Genomic DNA, 15,237 nt, shown 5'->3' with positions numbered 1-15,237 from the left:
GCGGCGCGTGGTGTGGTCGGTCGTAGGCCGAGGCCTAACTGAGCACGTGGAGCCGCGCTGCGGAGTAACGGGGGGGGCGGGGGTTGGCGAAGGGCCGAGTGCCGGGCTGTGGTCATCGTGCTTTGCTCTGCTGCAGGCTGTGAGCTTAAAGCGGAGAAGGAATATCAGTTCAAAGTAGACGATGAAGAGAACGAGCATCAGTTGTCCTTGAGAACGGTGAGTACCGTCTGTTCCTCCGTTGCGAGGTCTGAGTTCAGCTGCTGCCAGAAGGGCAGTGCGAGTTGTGAATTCATTTCATCCCACTGGATTTCTGTAGTCACCAGTCTTTTTCTACAAATCTTTTCGACAATAAGCTCTACCTGTTGGGAGCTGAATGTATGGTTTTGCTTACTGTATCCTTCAGTAAGTAATGATACTTTATGGCTTATAACAAGTAATACAAGTTAGAGGAAAAGATAACTTATATACAGTAAGTTAATAAATGTTTACTGGAAGGAATTGAGAGCTGGAGCTGACACTGAGTGCAATATTCAGTTGTTCCAGGAGCACGAGGAGGGGAGGACTTACATTAATCATAGAGGGCACAGTTCAGCAGACCACAGAAAGTTAACTTTGGAATGGATCTTTCATATTCTCCCCAGTCATAATTCCTGGGCTTTTTTTCCACCAACAGCTAATAGTAGTGTGTGTAGTTGGATCTTCCTGGAGCCTGTGGCAGTAAGCAGGGCACAGCGTTTCAAGGCCTTTCCTCAAGGCTGAGCATGCTTGTGTTGTTTTCTTTAACACTAACGCAAAATTCCACAACTTCACATGCAAGGAGGCTGTAGCTCCCAGTCAAGGAGGTCATGGTGTCTCTGCACTTTCACTTTCATTTAAATGTGAAGATTACACATTGATTTAAAAAAAAATAATAAAAAAAAAGCTAGAAGTGGGAGTTGCTCCTTGCAAGAGACGTGATGTTAAATGCTGTCCAATGCACAACTTACACAAAACGATACCTAGTGCTTTCACTTAAACATTAGTTGTGGGAGTAATGTCTTCAGTCCTTGCATTTCACAGGAATTACACTCTGGACTTGACAATGTGTAATTTATACATAATTGTCAGCCCTTTAGAGTTCACTTTGAGGGACATATTCTGAGTAAGTTGATGTGGGTGGTTCTCATACTTGTATGTTTGTAATGAAATGAAAAGTGTCAAAAGTGTCACAGGATGATACTTCAATAAGGCTTTATCCAAAGATTCTCATTTTGGAAGTGAGCTATAGCATCTCCTGATGGATTGTGCAGTCTTCATTGGGCATAAAGCAGATTGCATGCAGGACAGTTTTAGACCAGCTAAAAGGTGTAATTCAACAGCATGACTTTTATAGAAAAAATATCACTGAAAGGAATGATGGGGATTGAAATAACAAACAGGTTAGAAATGGCTTAAGCTTGGAATCTCTTAGAAGAATCTACACTCAAGAGATGGCTTGGTAAGCAGAGCAAGGAGTTGCTGGAAGATAAAGCATGACTCTTGTAACACTGTGACTGTGGTCTGTGCTCAAGATGAAAGTCTAAGTGAATAAAGAGAGACGTGTGTTATTGAAGCCCCTGGACAAATTTGTACTAGAGGGGACTGGGAGGGAGGAAGCAAGGACAAAGAAGGATAAAAGTGAAAGGGGAGGAGTACTGATGTGTGTAAAGGTAGAAAGTGGTATGAGGGTTAACTTAAATCTTAAGGCTCACTTGTCAAGTGGAGTGCTTGCTGCCTCGTTCCCCATTTTATTATTGGTAAGCCTGCCATTGGTGTAGAAGGCAAAACATGTAAATGGATGCCTGCCAGCCACTCAATAAAGAAATGTATATTAGGTGCCATAGTACTGGTTGAACTGGTGCAGATGGCAGGGGTAGGTAGCTGGGGGTAGGGAGGACATGTTTTAAAATGAAATTCTCATCCTAGTGGGCAGTCCCACCAGCTGAATGATTCACTGTGGTGTGAATCCATCTGAGAGGTGAGATCAGTGCACCATACCACTACTAATTCACATTAAAAAAAAGTTGCCTAATGTAATGGAGCCTACATCCTGTTTCTTAGTCTTCATCTGATGTGTTTTGTCTACATTGTGATCGCTTGCTTAAAACACATTTCTTGGGGAATGGAAGCTTGAGCATGCCACTGTCTGTGAAGTGTTTACACACTTAAATTCAGGAAGAGTGAGAGAGAAGCTTTCTTCTCATGGCTGTTGGGAAGGGATGCAGTAAGCCATGTTTGCTTGCCTCAGAGATAATTGTAGTACTTAAGGAAGTTCTTGGTTTTCAGAGGACTTGCATATAACTCTGACTCAGAAGCCAGAGGTTCAGAAAACTGGAATTTCTGGCCTGTTGCATGTCTGTCACTTCAAGCTGTGCTACCTTGAAGCTATGATTTTCAAGTTTCCAGAATGTGGCTGTCTTGTATATGGTGTAAGGAATCAAGATACTTGAGTTTGAAATGTGCTAGGATGACAGCTGTTTGTCCTTGGTGCATTAATGCAAAAGGCTCACACCTAAATAAAAGCTCTGAACTCGGTGAGACTTCAGTTTTTCTTAAAGTAAACAACATAGTGTAGGTGATGCAGTGAGAACGTGACAGGTAAGCAGGAGCAGTAAAAGGGGAAGGATTGAGGCTGTGATTCTCTGGTAGTGAAAGCAGTTATTTCTCTTCCTTTAGCCATGTATGTATGCTTCACATGGGCCTGTTTCAGCGCTGTCTGGACTTGTCACTGACACCCCCTCCTCCTTTAAAGCAATAAGCTGTGTAACTTCACTATATTCATCAGAGCAACTGTTTGGAATTACACACTGTTCATGCCAGTGCTATGGGAAAAGAGGTGGTGGTTTTGGGGAGGAGTGTAACTCAGCATTAGCAGTCAGAGATACAAATGTCAATCTTGGCACACAGAACAGCAAACACAGTTTAAAAGACTTTAGATATTGAAGGCAGTTCTGAGATGTGCACTGTTCTTTACTCCACAGGTTACATTAGGGGCTGGAGCCAAAGATGAATTACATGTCGTAGAAGCAGAAGCACTGGACTACGAAGGCAACCCTGTCAAAGTAGTACTGGCATCTCTGAAAATGTCTGTGCAGCCCACAGTAAGTAAATGAACCTGAAACAATCTATTACACGTTGGGTCTCAGGTGAGGAGGGTGTATCAGGAAAGAGTTTAGGTTGGCCAAATTGTATTGATCTGCCATAGTGCTTAGTGGGTTCACAGATGCAGTGAATACAAGCAAAATCAATGTGTATATTTCTTGGTACTCCCAGGCTTACTCTAGTCACAGACAGTTGAAAGGCTTTGAATCAATTTACGCATTTTTTAAAAAGCTGTACTAATTTTACACGTCATGTCCTTCTGTACAAGCACATGGATTTGCATGTGGATGCGTCTGTAACCTTCCAGTGTTGTCTAAGTGGAACTGCACAGTGCTGGGGCAGGTGTGCTGACTGGAGGTTGTCCTTTCTGCAGCAATATACAGAGACAAATGTGGATTGGTCTGGCTTTAAAAAGCGTGCTTTGATTATGATATGCCATCACCACGTTACAGAAACAGTGCTACTGCTGCACTTTGACCCTGAACTAACTCCAAATGCTTCTGGAATATTCTGTGAGCTTGAAGAGTGTGGTTGGTGTGTTAGGTTTGCAATATCCGTATGTTGGAGCAATTGTTTTAATTTGGATGGATTGCCTGTTAAACACACTTTGCTTTTTCCCCCTAGGTTTCGCTAGGTGGATTTGAGATCACGCCACCAGTTGTCTTGAGGTTAAAATGTGGTTCGGGGCCTGTTTATGTCAGTGGTCAGCATCTTGTAGGTATGTATTGCACTGGCTACTAATATTCAAAGCTGTTGCTCATTAATTTGCAAAACAAAGGGATTTTTACAACTCACATGTCTGATGATAAAGAAGTTTGGCATGCATAAGAAGGCACCCAAACTGGGAAGTTCCCACTGCTGCCTGAAGGGCTGTGAAATTTGAGTAGTGTATCTTGGTACATCAACCAATACTTCTCTAATACAGATCTTCTGATTCTTTTAGTGGCCTGTCTTCAGAAACATGATATATATAACAAAGGGCAGAGGAGTTCAGAGAAATGCTTGCATTTATTTCCTTGCCTTCTGTATCTGCATACTGCTGGGAAGCTTTTGGCCTTGGTGGTTGGAAGCTTGCTAATTTTATTTCCAACATTCCTACATCTTGCTTAGTTGTGGGTGATAACGTGCTGTTTTTCTTTACTAATAGTCTTGCTTTTACTATTGTTAATGAGGTGGGTATTTTAAACATTACCAACATTTTATCAGCATTAGAAGAAGAACCAGAATCGGAGGATGAGGAGGAGGATACAAAAATTGTGAATGCTTCAACAAAGAGACCAGCAAGTGGAGGAGGAGCTAAAACACCACAGGTATATTTCCAGTCGGTTTGCTGAGTTCAGTTTTGCTTCAGGATCCATTCTGCCTTAGAAGTGAGCAGTTAGGTGACTTAGTGACTGACTTAATAAGAAGTGTGAGAGAGATCTTTGGAAGAGGTTTGTTTTGTAATTAGGCCTTGACAAGTATTAGATTTAAGTGGAGCAGTGCTGTTAAATACAGATAGTTTCCAAAGCTTTGATGAATGGGCTAATGTAAGGCTGCTTTAACTGTTGCAGATGTGTGCAGATTTTGGAGTAAATGCTTACAAACCCAAACTCTTGCAGTATACTATGGAGGTGTACCAGTATACCACTGCTGTGGTATAAAACAGAAGGATAAACGTGTGTACTCTGTCTGCTTGTATAGCATTTAATTGGGAGCTCTGTGTTGATTTTCAAATAAATTGCTTTTAGTTAGGACCCAAATTACTTTGAGAAGTTGTCTTTTAAGGCTTAATGTGGTACTGATGCTTGAAATACCTTTTTTTTTTTCCCAAGAAAAAAGCAAAATTATCAGAAGACGACGAGGACGATGATGAAGATGAGGATGATGATGATGAGTATGTATTCTGGTTTTGATGGCGTTTCGAAATACAGGGATGACTTTCAGAGTATGAGTTGTGTGATGTATCTAGATGTTAAGTGAGGAAAGGTGCTATTTGGCCTTCACTATAGGAAAAGAATTACCTCAAATTTATTTCCAAATATAATTTAAATTAGCGTTATTCAAATATGTAGTGTTTGGTTGGGAAACTTAATCACGTGTAGTTCAGTAACTTTCTATAGATTTAGGATTTCTTTAGTGTGGTATTGATAACCATAAGGTTTGCCCCTTGAGCATTGAAGCAGAAGGCAGTGTATTTAACTGCACTATTAGTAAGTAGAGTATTTTGCCTAGCAGCTTGTTGAAACAATGTGTGGTGAATGACTGCTTTCTCATTGTAGTGATGAAGATGACTTGGATGATGATGAGGAAGAGGTTAAAACACCAATGAAGAAAGTAAGTGGTGCATTTGTATTATATTGAATGCATGTGTGACCTTCACCCGTAAAGAACAGCCTTACAGCAGAGGGGCAGTTTATTCAGACAGGAGTGGCAAGTGCTTATACTGCTTACCCTTCTTAATAGGTGTTCAATGTCTGTCTTGATTTTGAGTAATGTTTCAGGGTTAACATGAAGAGACCCCTCAAGTGGGAGATTGGGGAAGGCGTGTGTGAATGGGATGCTTTGGAATGAACTTCATTTATATAAAAACTCTAGTAGGACATGGAAACAAATGTCTGTTGGATCTACACTGGTACAGAAGGGAGGCTGAGTGGTTCTTAACCACCTATATGCAATAAATATGCTGTGGTGGTGTTATGTAAGGGTGCTGGGCATTAAGCACAAACTTGTTCCTACATTTGGATTGTGCCTTGCTGTTTCAGTGTGATAAAGCTGATGGTAGTGACAGAGCTTTTAGTGAGAAAGGACATAAGATGTATGAGCCTATGAGAAGGGGTTTGAAGTTGCATCTACAAACTTCAGTGCCATCTGGTGGTAGAAACGAAATAAAACAATTTGGCAGCTGCAGAGAGAAAATTCTTTATTTGAACTGTTTATATTTAAGTAACAGCTTTCTTAGAAAGAAACAGTTAATGTATCAGTTTTGCCAGTCATCACCGAGTGAAATGATCCTTTGGTTTAAATAGGAACACAAGAATCCAGTTCATAAATATGCACGTGGCATTGCTCTTGCACAATCCCAGGCTAGGTTTCTGTATAAAATGTTAGAGAATCTAGGATATAGAGGAAAGTAGTCCTGCATGCTTGTGTGGCCTCGTAACAAAACTTAATTGTTCTCTACTGTGCTGAAGCAGCAAGCAGGTTGTCTTTTCATATTTAATTTACTGTTGTTTCTAATTTCTGCTTAAGTAATGGGCACTGATCATGCTACATGGGAACACCTCTAACAGTATTGTCTTCTCATGGCAAATTGTTTGGAATGCTTTTTTTGCAGCCTGCCCGTGAGCCTGCAGGAAAAAATATGCAGAAAGCAAAGCAAAATGGAAAAGACTCAAAGCCGTCCACGCCAGCATCTAAAACAAAAGTGAGTGAAGAAAAACGAGTGAAATGTTTGTGGTGCTCTGGAAGCTGATTTCCTTGCCTAGCAGAATTAGCTTGTGCTAGTCATCGAGTTAGGTTTCTGAAGGAATATAAAGCATGCTGTGGCTTCCTTGCTTCGTGTACCCCATGAAACTGTCAGTATTTGAAATAAGCTGTCCACTGTGAACATTAGAAGTCTGATGGTTTGAATTGCCAGGCTGTTCTTGTGTACCTGTAAGGGTGTTGGTCCAGCACTGTCACTGTGGTACCATGGTGGCTTCCTCTGATAGAGCAGTCTCCCTTCTTTCTGGTTCTGTTTGCTGCCTGCTGTGTCCCAGCAGTGCTGCTACATTGGCTCAGTAGTATCACCAGTTAGGAAACTGATCCATGTGAGCAGAAAAAGTTTTCTTGTTCTGTTTCTTTGTAGTTGTCAGTCTTCCTTAGATGGCTTTTCCTTCCTGCATCTATTTAAACAAGGAAGGTCAATACAGAAATCAGTGTGGAATGGATGGATACCAGCATGGCATCTGAAAAACACTGTCAGTTTGTGCCTTTCCAAAGTGTGAACTGAACCTGGCTGCAGTTGTAGAGGAAGCTCAAAATCAGTGAATGTTTGGGTTGTTTTCAGTTTCATTTATGCTGAAAGGAAAAACTGTAGACAAGTGTCTAGAAACAATTCCAAATATTTGTGATAGCCACTACTTGTATTGAAGATAAGTTCTACAATAGGTATCCCAATATCTTAGTTCTCAGGAAACTTGATTTTTGCATACTCTATGCAGCTTTGTGTGTGCTCTCTAACAAAACAAATAATTTTCAGACTCCAGATTCCAAGAAGGACAAATCTCTAACTCCAAAAACACCAAAAGTCCCTCTGTCGTTAGAGGAGATCAAAGCAAAAATGCAAGCCTCCGTAGACAAGGTGAGTTTTTAAAACTTCCATCAGCCGTATTTTTAACACTTCTAGCAGCAGAAGAACAGTTTTAAGAAAAGAATGTCACTGCTTGCTGTGCTCTTAACTCTGTGTATATTTGTAGATTGACGTTGACACCCAGAAGTCAAGGTTATTGGGAATAAGCCTCTGCTCACGAGAAATTGAGGAAAAATATTTCACCAGTAGTGGTTTTGTATTTGTTAGTGAGCTGCCTCAGTTTGAGGCTGTATAAAAAAAGAGAAGCACAGCAACAAATCTTGGGGGTTGATGTTTATTCTGGTGGTGTCAAAATAGCATGCAGGTTTTGTGTTTTAGGCAGCTAGAGTAAAGAGGAGTTCTTGGCGTGCTTGGAATTGCTTGGTCTTCCAGCTGAATCCAGTGTTGATATCCAGAGGCTTGTAAGGCTTTGGAACTTCCAGAAGGGGGAGATAGATGCTTGTGATTAGAGCTGCATTTCAGTAGAAGTGCCCTGTCAATGGGTTCTTGAGTTGAAGTGTGGAAAGTAACAGCAGTACTTTTCCCATAAGCCAAGTTTGGATAGCTGTGTGCTATGTAGGTTCATTGCAGACAAACCTTAACTGCAGAACAGCTGGCGGTGAGGACCTGACATCTACACCTGTGGTTTTTAACTTAGTAACTCAGAACTGCTTAAAGATCTTCTCCCTTTGGTGACTGAACCAGACAATTGGAAAGTTATTTTTGAGTAAAGCTAAAGCCTACAGTGATGTCAGTGCATGGAGAGTGTTGATTTTTCTTTTTGGTCTGAGATGAGCTGTTTCCTCTTGACACTGACAAGTCACCCAAAGAATTAGAACCATGGAATGGTTGGGATAGTTCAGCCCCCGTTCCGTGGGCCAGGGATGTCTTCCAGTAGAGCAGGTTGTTCCAAGCTCTATCCAGCCTGGCTTTGGACGCTTCCAGGCATGGGGCATCCATATCTTCCCTGGGCAAGCGGTGAATGCTGATAGGATTAGGCTTATCTTGTGTTTGGATTCCTGAAGTTTTAAGGCCGTCTTGTCCCACAAATGCAAAATGCAGCAAAAATTATTTTAGTATATGGGGGGGATGCAGAGTGAGCAAGTATGGATGGGTGGTGCTTCTATCGGGATAGACATGCATATCCCTAGATTGTGAGCCTGCTGTTGACAGATGGGGTTCTGCTAGGTCAAGTTAACCTCTTAGTTCAGATGGGTGCTAGGGTGGTTCCTTGAGATTTCATGTTTTCCAAGATGTTGTTACGAGTTTATCTTGATATGCAAAATGCTTTTAGCTGTGACAGCCAGTGAGTTAACAGCTTCAAGAGTAGCTTCCATTATTTTATTAATATCATGCAGAAGTTCCACTTTAGTAAATATTAAGTAAATACCAGCAAGCAAATGGAAAAGTGGCAGATGGTAAAACATCATCCAAATCCAAGCTTAAGTAGAAGTATTGTGATGTTTCAAGCTGCACAAAGCAGCAGGGACCCCTAAATGTGGAATTAGTTGCAGTCTATCTGAGTAGCATATTGATGTTGACTACAAAGAAAGATATATTAAAAGGTAAAAATTTGCTGTTTTGGAGCACGAGCAAAATGCCTGTCCAGGCATTTCAGCATGCAGGCACTCTGCTTTGAGAAATACCTGGGTACCATAGCAAAGCAAACTTAAAAATAGAAGTTTGGTTTTGGATGTTGCAAGGTGAGTTCAGTAAAATTCCACTTGTGTTGCAAAAGGTTTAAGCTTCATCGGAGTTGTTTTGTGTACGCAGGTCATTGCATCATTCCAATAAAGCTTGCTTTTTTTTCTAAATAGGGTTGTTCCCTTCCGAAGCTGGAGCCCAAATTTGCCAACTATGTTAAGAATTGCTTCAGGACGGAGGACCAAAAGGTAACTGGATTTATTGAAACCTGATAAAACCCAAAGCCTTTTATAACCTAACCGAGGGATTCTTTTCCACTTCTTAATCTTTACAAGCTTTGGACTCTTTCAAAGGGTTACAAACCACGAACAATGCTTCAAATTAAATGGGAACAGTTTTAAGGGTTTAGTTGGCTAAGATGAGAAAGTTAATATTTTATTACATTTTTCCAGCTTTTATATGGTTGGTAAATTATCTCTTGCTTACTAAACCCACAGAATTTTCCTTTTGGCACTGGATTGGTGAAGGAAATGAGCTGTGGTTTTCCTTGCTGCTGAAGTTGGCCACCTAGGCCAGTCTGCTGCTCAGCCTTTTGTTGGGGAGGGTGTCTGGGAGGGGGAACTGTTTTGCAATTGAGATTATGGCTTTCTTGCTGCGTTTTCTCCCAAAGTCAACTGAACTCTTGTAAGAGGGCAAGCCAAAAGGTGGTATCAGGAAGCAAGCTTCTGAATTGGTTATTACTCAACTTGTACTAGGCTAAAATGTGTCTTAGATTTCCCTACCGAAATTCCTGTAAGTTAAAAACTTTTCTTCCAGTGACAGAATTCCTTACGCTTTCCTGCTTCCTTCAGTGGTTCAGAGTAAACTTGTCTGATAGACTAATTGATAGGTTCTTGAAAGAGCACTTAAAAGCAGTTACCCTCAGCTACTGGAGTGGGTCTGACATTAGCCAGGGTAGGCAGAGTTCAGCCAATATTTGCCTAGCTGGTCCACACCCATCCTCTCACTTACCTTCACTGAATTTTTATTATTGTGATTAAAGTGAATAACAGTCTTCTAGCAGAAGGATCTCGTGTTGCTTTCAACTTAGTTTTCTCTGAAAGAAATGCATTTTTTTTTTTAATCATTTAATGTCAATATTTTGAAAAGTAGAGATAGCAAAGAGGGGGGGAAAAAAAAACACAATAAGAAATAGACTTTAATTTCTAACTCTTTGTGTACACTTCCAGGTCATTCAAGCTCTCTGGCAATGGAGACAGAGTCTGTAAGAGAACAATTTAAACAGTTTGTTAAAATCTGCAGTCTTACTTCTGTAACCGTTATTTGGCTGTCCTTTTTACAAATGCTGAAAGAGCTTTCCCTACAGTGTCTGATAAATGTCATCCAGATTACCTTGCCAAGAATGTGTTGTCCAAAATGCCTGTTTAGTTTTTAAAGACGGGACTCCACCCTCAGCTTCATTTTAAGTATGTATGGAATGTTTTGATAAGGCATGGTGGTGTGGTGGTGGTGGTCAGACAAATGGAAATGGTGGGAAGACTAAATGTACGTGGAAAAAAATAAAATTTAGTATTTTAATAAAGTACTATCGTTTCTTTCTTTATGGGTTGGGGGTAGTCTGCATACCAAACCCAGGAGATAACAGGGCTTTTAGGTTCTCCTAGGAGCTACTGCTAACTATTTTAGCTACTTCTCTTTAGCAAGTACACATCAGTCTCAGTTATGTTGTCAGCTTTAAGAACAGCCATACCCCAATTCCATGAGCTCCACAGCAACCAGGCAAATGGCTTAGTGAGAAGACTTAGTGGTAAGCGGGACTTTATTCTTGTCTGGAAGTGACCACTAATTATGTAATTGCATACAACAGCCCTTCCTGCATCTCAGTTTCTGACCCGCTTCATTGCTTTTTGGTTTATGGCTTCATTCTAACAGCTAAGTTTGTAGGGCTTGTGACTGTGCTTGTAAAATGTAATACTTTTGATTTGGGAACTGCTGGCAGTGCTGTTCCTCTGAGGGGCTGCAGTCTCTGAGGTTGTCTCACTTAATGACTGGGCTTAAGTTTTGTGGAGGGGAGTGTAAGCTTGAATGCTGAAGGATGTGCCCAGGGAGCTCACAATGAGGGGGATCAGTGGCCCATGGAGGAATTCCTGGGAATAACGGAGAGCTAATCCTCCGGTCTTTTGAAGATTGAAGACTGCAAATCCCAAAAGCTCAGATGGGCAGGTAGTCTGCATCACAGTTCCTCAGATCATTCTCCGAAGCACTTCAGATAATGGTTGTCCACGTTCAAACTTAATCCTCCTATTTAAACGGGGCGAAGCACGTTCAATCCTTACACTGGCCTTAGGAGGAAATTAATTCTCGGAGTAAACAGGATGCTTACTAAGCAGCAATTGTCCTTTGATATGGCTGAGATGACAAAATGGAGCCTTACCAGCTATTTTATTTTTGATGATTGCCTACTAGTGATGCTAAGGACAATTTAAAGTCACTTGTTGGACTATTTTCAGTTGCTATATGAAGTACAAATGCCAAGGTGCTAAGTCAGTGGTATGTGAAGGGAGGAAAGAAAGCATGGATGATATACCTGGCACTTGTGAACTTGTTCTCAAAGCTCTTGTCTAAATGCTGTATTGCTTCAGGTGCTTGAATGCTCTCTCTGTGTAGTAACTGCAGTAATGGTATGAAGACCAAAATAACATTAATAAATTGTGACAGTTAAACTTGATTTAATCCTTGCTGTGAGTTAATGCAACTGACTTTCCTCTTTTTCTCAGCATGAGAACTGGAAGGCGTTGAAGCAGCTTGTTGGAGGGTTTGTTTTATCTGCGTGAAGGATGTGTGCAGTTTTGAAAAGGAGACTTTTTGGTTTCCTTTGTACCAGATGATAAAACCAAAACAAAAAGCCTGCTTTGGCTTGTGCTAGCTGGGCATGGTGTCGCTCGTAGAGGCTGCTGGAGTGGTTCTAGAAGTGGAATGTGGTTTTCAATTTGTAAAAAGTCATAATTTTTTTTTTTAACAAGTTTGCTACTCTAAAAAGTTTGACCCTATAGTGGAGGTGATGGATGCGATGGAAACCAATGCAACTTCCTAAAAGCAAACATTTCCCCTTGAAGAAAATAAAGCATGCTAGGGAAGCAACAGTGCAGATCCAGTGTCACAGGTGCATTTAAACTATCCTGTAAGTGCAGCATGTGAGATGGCAGTGTGAGGGTTTGAAATGCCTCTTCCTGTGGGGTTATGTCAACAGATGGTGTCATATGAGTGAGTGCAAATTTCATTAGAGGTGATGGGCTCAGTTTGGGAAAATTGCCCTCCATTTTGCCTGAAATGTGAAAATGGTACAGTAATTTCAGTGTGAGGTTGTCCAGTCAGTAAAATACTCTGAGTACGAAGTCTTAAAGAGAAGGCCCAGGGTGTTTTGTGTCTATAAGTCACTGACTGTAGCAGGGCACTGGGTACAGCCACGCTTGACAGCACGATGGCAGGGGGATGGTAGAGCTTGTATGGGTGGTTCCAATGGGGAGGCGTGTTCCCATGCTATAGCCAAAGTACAGTGTAATTCTAAATCATCAGGCTACCATGAGGCATCTATCTACATCACAGCATAAAAACGATAATTTTAATGAGCTTCTAAGTTGGCTTTTTTTTTTTTTTTTAGCCAGTTAATAGTCTTGCACCTCCAGCAGCGAGCAGCAATTGCTGGCTATCTGCTGCCTGTGCCCCATCTGGCTTGTTGTTGTGTGGCAGTCTGCCCCAGCCCTCCCCAAACCAGACTTGGCCTGCTGCTGCCAGTCATGTCCCTGAGCACTTTGCTCCTGTTGGGACTGGCCAGCTGAGGAGTGCTGTGGGGATGCTGGGCTGTGCAGTCCCAGCCCGTAGGTATGGTATTCATGGGCAGCTGCCAGCTCTTTCAGTTACTCTGATGAGCTCATGAGGTTGAATTCAGAAATCTGTTTAAACTCATTTGAAGAGAAGATACCGAATGCTTGCTGAAGTATTGTTCTTGACTACGGTGTTGCCCTTAAAATTAATTGCAGTAAAACTAATGTTTGGATGGAAATAATTCAGCGTTGAGAGCCTGGCTCTGGTCCTGGAGGGTGGCCTAGTTGGGAACGCAGAGGTACAGCAAGAAGTAAAGAGCAACATGCTTTCTTGTCCCTACCCTGGCAGATCAGCTCCTGATAGCTGTGCAGCAGTGCCAGTGCCTCCAGGTGGCTGTGCCCTGACCAATGCTGCTGGCTGCAGCTGGTCTCCACATCTGTTCTCTCTCCAGATCAGGTATCTCTCACACGGGGTGGTGAGGCACTGGAACAGGTTGCCCAAGGAGGTTGTGGATGCCCCATCCCTGGAGGCATTCAAGGCCAGGCTGGATGTGGCTCTGGGCAGCCTGGTCTGGTGGTTGGTGACCTGCACATAGCAGGGGGTTGAAAACTAGGTGAGCATTGTGGTCCTTTTCAACCCAGGCCATTCTATGATCTCCAAGCCTGGGCATCTGACTTGAGAGGAAGTGACAGCAGAAGGATGCTGTCCTGCAGCAAAACAGTGTTCCTCAATTTCAGGTCTTGGTTTGTCTTCTTCCTTGTGTTGCTCAAGAAAAGTGAATTTTGTTTACTTAACTTTCTCTCTTGGGTTTCTGTTTGGTTCTGTAAAATTAAATATCCAAAACAGAGCGTGGATGTCTCAGAGCTGGAGATCTATGACCAGTATGGGGCTTTGCTTCGCCTGTGCTCAGCACCAGTTGCAGCCTCTGGGGAGGCCCAACTCCAGCATGGCTGGTAGGAGCCTGGAAGGGAGCGTGTGTGGGCTGAGGTAATGGAAAACAAGGCCGGGATGGGTGGTGGTTCTGGGCTCCTCTCCACCCAGACGATCCCTCGGGGCAACGTTCATGCTGGAACACTCTCTGTCCTCCCCTCCTCTGGTAATTTTACCAAATGCCCCAGGCTGTGTCCTGTCCTTCCAACGGGCTGTTACTGACTGGCAGCCAACCTCTCCCAGCTTTTCCTTCCCTCGTTCCCTGCAGAACAAGCAGATAGATTCCTCTTAGCGTTACCCCAGGGGAAGACTGAAGACTGGATCCTACTTGGGAAATGCCATCGACGAAGCTGCAAATGAATTTGGTGGTTTGGAGCTCAGCGTTCGATGGAGTGCCTTTACTCCCTGGCTCGGTCTAATGGGCAGTAGGTCCTGGCAAGCAGCAGTGCACACAACTCGTTGCGTTGAGTGAGGCTGGAGGTTCTGTGATCTGGTATTCATTAGGGGTTGCTCGGAGTCCTGACTGCGATCTGATGGAAGTGGGAGCAGAGCTTGCGTGGCTGGGTGCATGAGAATGGTTTGGGTTGAGGGCTGGCCTCATCTCTTCTCAGTGGGCCTACCCTGGGCTGTACCTGCTGCTTTTTGCTTTTTCTTTAAGCTAGTTCGATGCTTTTGGAAGCAATCCCATGTGCCATATTGGATCAGCTCTTTGGTGTCTGGCTGTTGGTTGTCTGTCATACAAGTGGCTCTTTTAAGAGAGGATTTGAGCTATGCCTTATTTGGATAAAATAAGTAAATAAAAATATATAACGTGTTAATTAAGATTTATAAATGCGTGTGCAGAGACAGCTTAATGCTCCTAATTGCGTGCATGGGCTGTTTTGGGATGAGTTCTGTGTTCCTTACTTTCTTTCTTCAGAAACACTCCTCCCTTGCGCCACATCTATGAGCTCTCACAGTCCAAGCCAGAAGAGCAGGAAAGGGAGAGTGAAGGGGCATGGAAAGGAATTTGAAGTGCAGGGGATGGCCCTGTTGCTGTTACCATAAGGTATGCAGAGCTGCAGAGGTAACAGGGCCGCGAGGTGCTCCCACAAAGGAGGCTGGTTGCTTGCTCTGTCCTGAAGCCCACCATGAGTTGCTCCAAATCGTGTCTGTGCTGCTCTGGGGTGGCAAAGACCATGTGTGGCTGTGTGACCTCCATGTGCAGCCCTGCCCTGAGGTTCAGCAGGGACGGGTCCTTGCCCAGAGGAGGGGGCTCCAGGGCTGGGCTTGAGATGGGGACTTGCTGGAGACAGCTTAATTCAGGAGACCTCAGTTAAAGAGGTTTATGTTTAAGAGCTGTTGAGCTGAAAAGCTCCGAGTTAAGGAAATATTAAGTTTTGAAGCTTAACAGCTAGTGATTTTTT

At 42.8% G+C, this 15,237-nt stretch overlaps 1 protein-coding gene across 1 annotated transcript; it reads left to right on the top strand.

The window, feature by feature from the left end:
* Positions 1–45: 45 nt before the first annotated feature.
* Positions 46–10,661, top strand: NPM1 (nucleophosmin 1; the record flags this gene model as incomplete). Its single annotated transcript, XM_019620344.1, has 10 exons — positions 46–216; positions 3,000–3,119; positions 3,745–3,838; positions 4,327–4,430; positions 4,935–4,996; positions 5,382–5,436; positions 6,437–6,526; positions 7,343–7,444; positions 9,250–9,324; positions 10,306–10,661. Coding segments are annotated over 10 exons (912 nt in total), but the record flags the coding sequence as incomplete, so codon positions are not given.
* Positions 10,662–15,237: the final 4,576 nt, after the last annotated feature.

The sequence above is a fragment of the Meleagris gallopavo genome, chromosome 15, assembly GCF_000146605.3.
Source record: "Meleagris gallopavo isolate NT-WF06-2002-E0010 breed Aviagen turkey brand Nicholas breeding stock chromosome 15, Turkey_5.1, whole genome shotgun sequence".
NCBI classification, from domain to species: Eukaryota; Metazoa; Chordata; class Aves; order Galliformes; family Phasianidae; genus Meleagris; species Meleagris gallopavo.
This window is presented reverse-complemented; position numbering and strand designations above follow the sequence as displayed.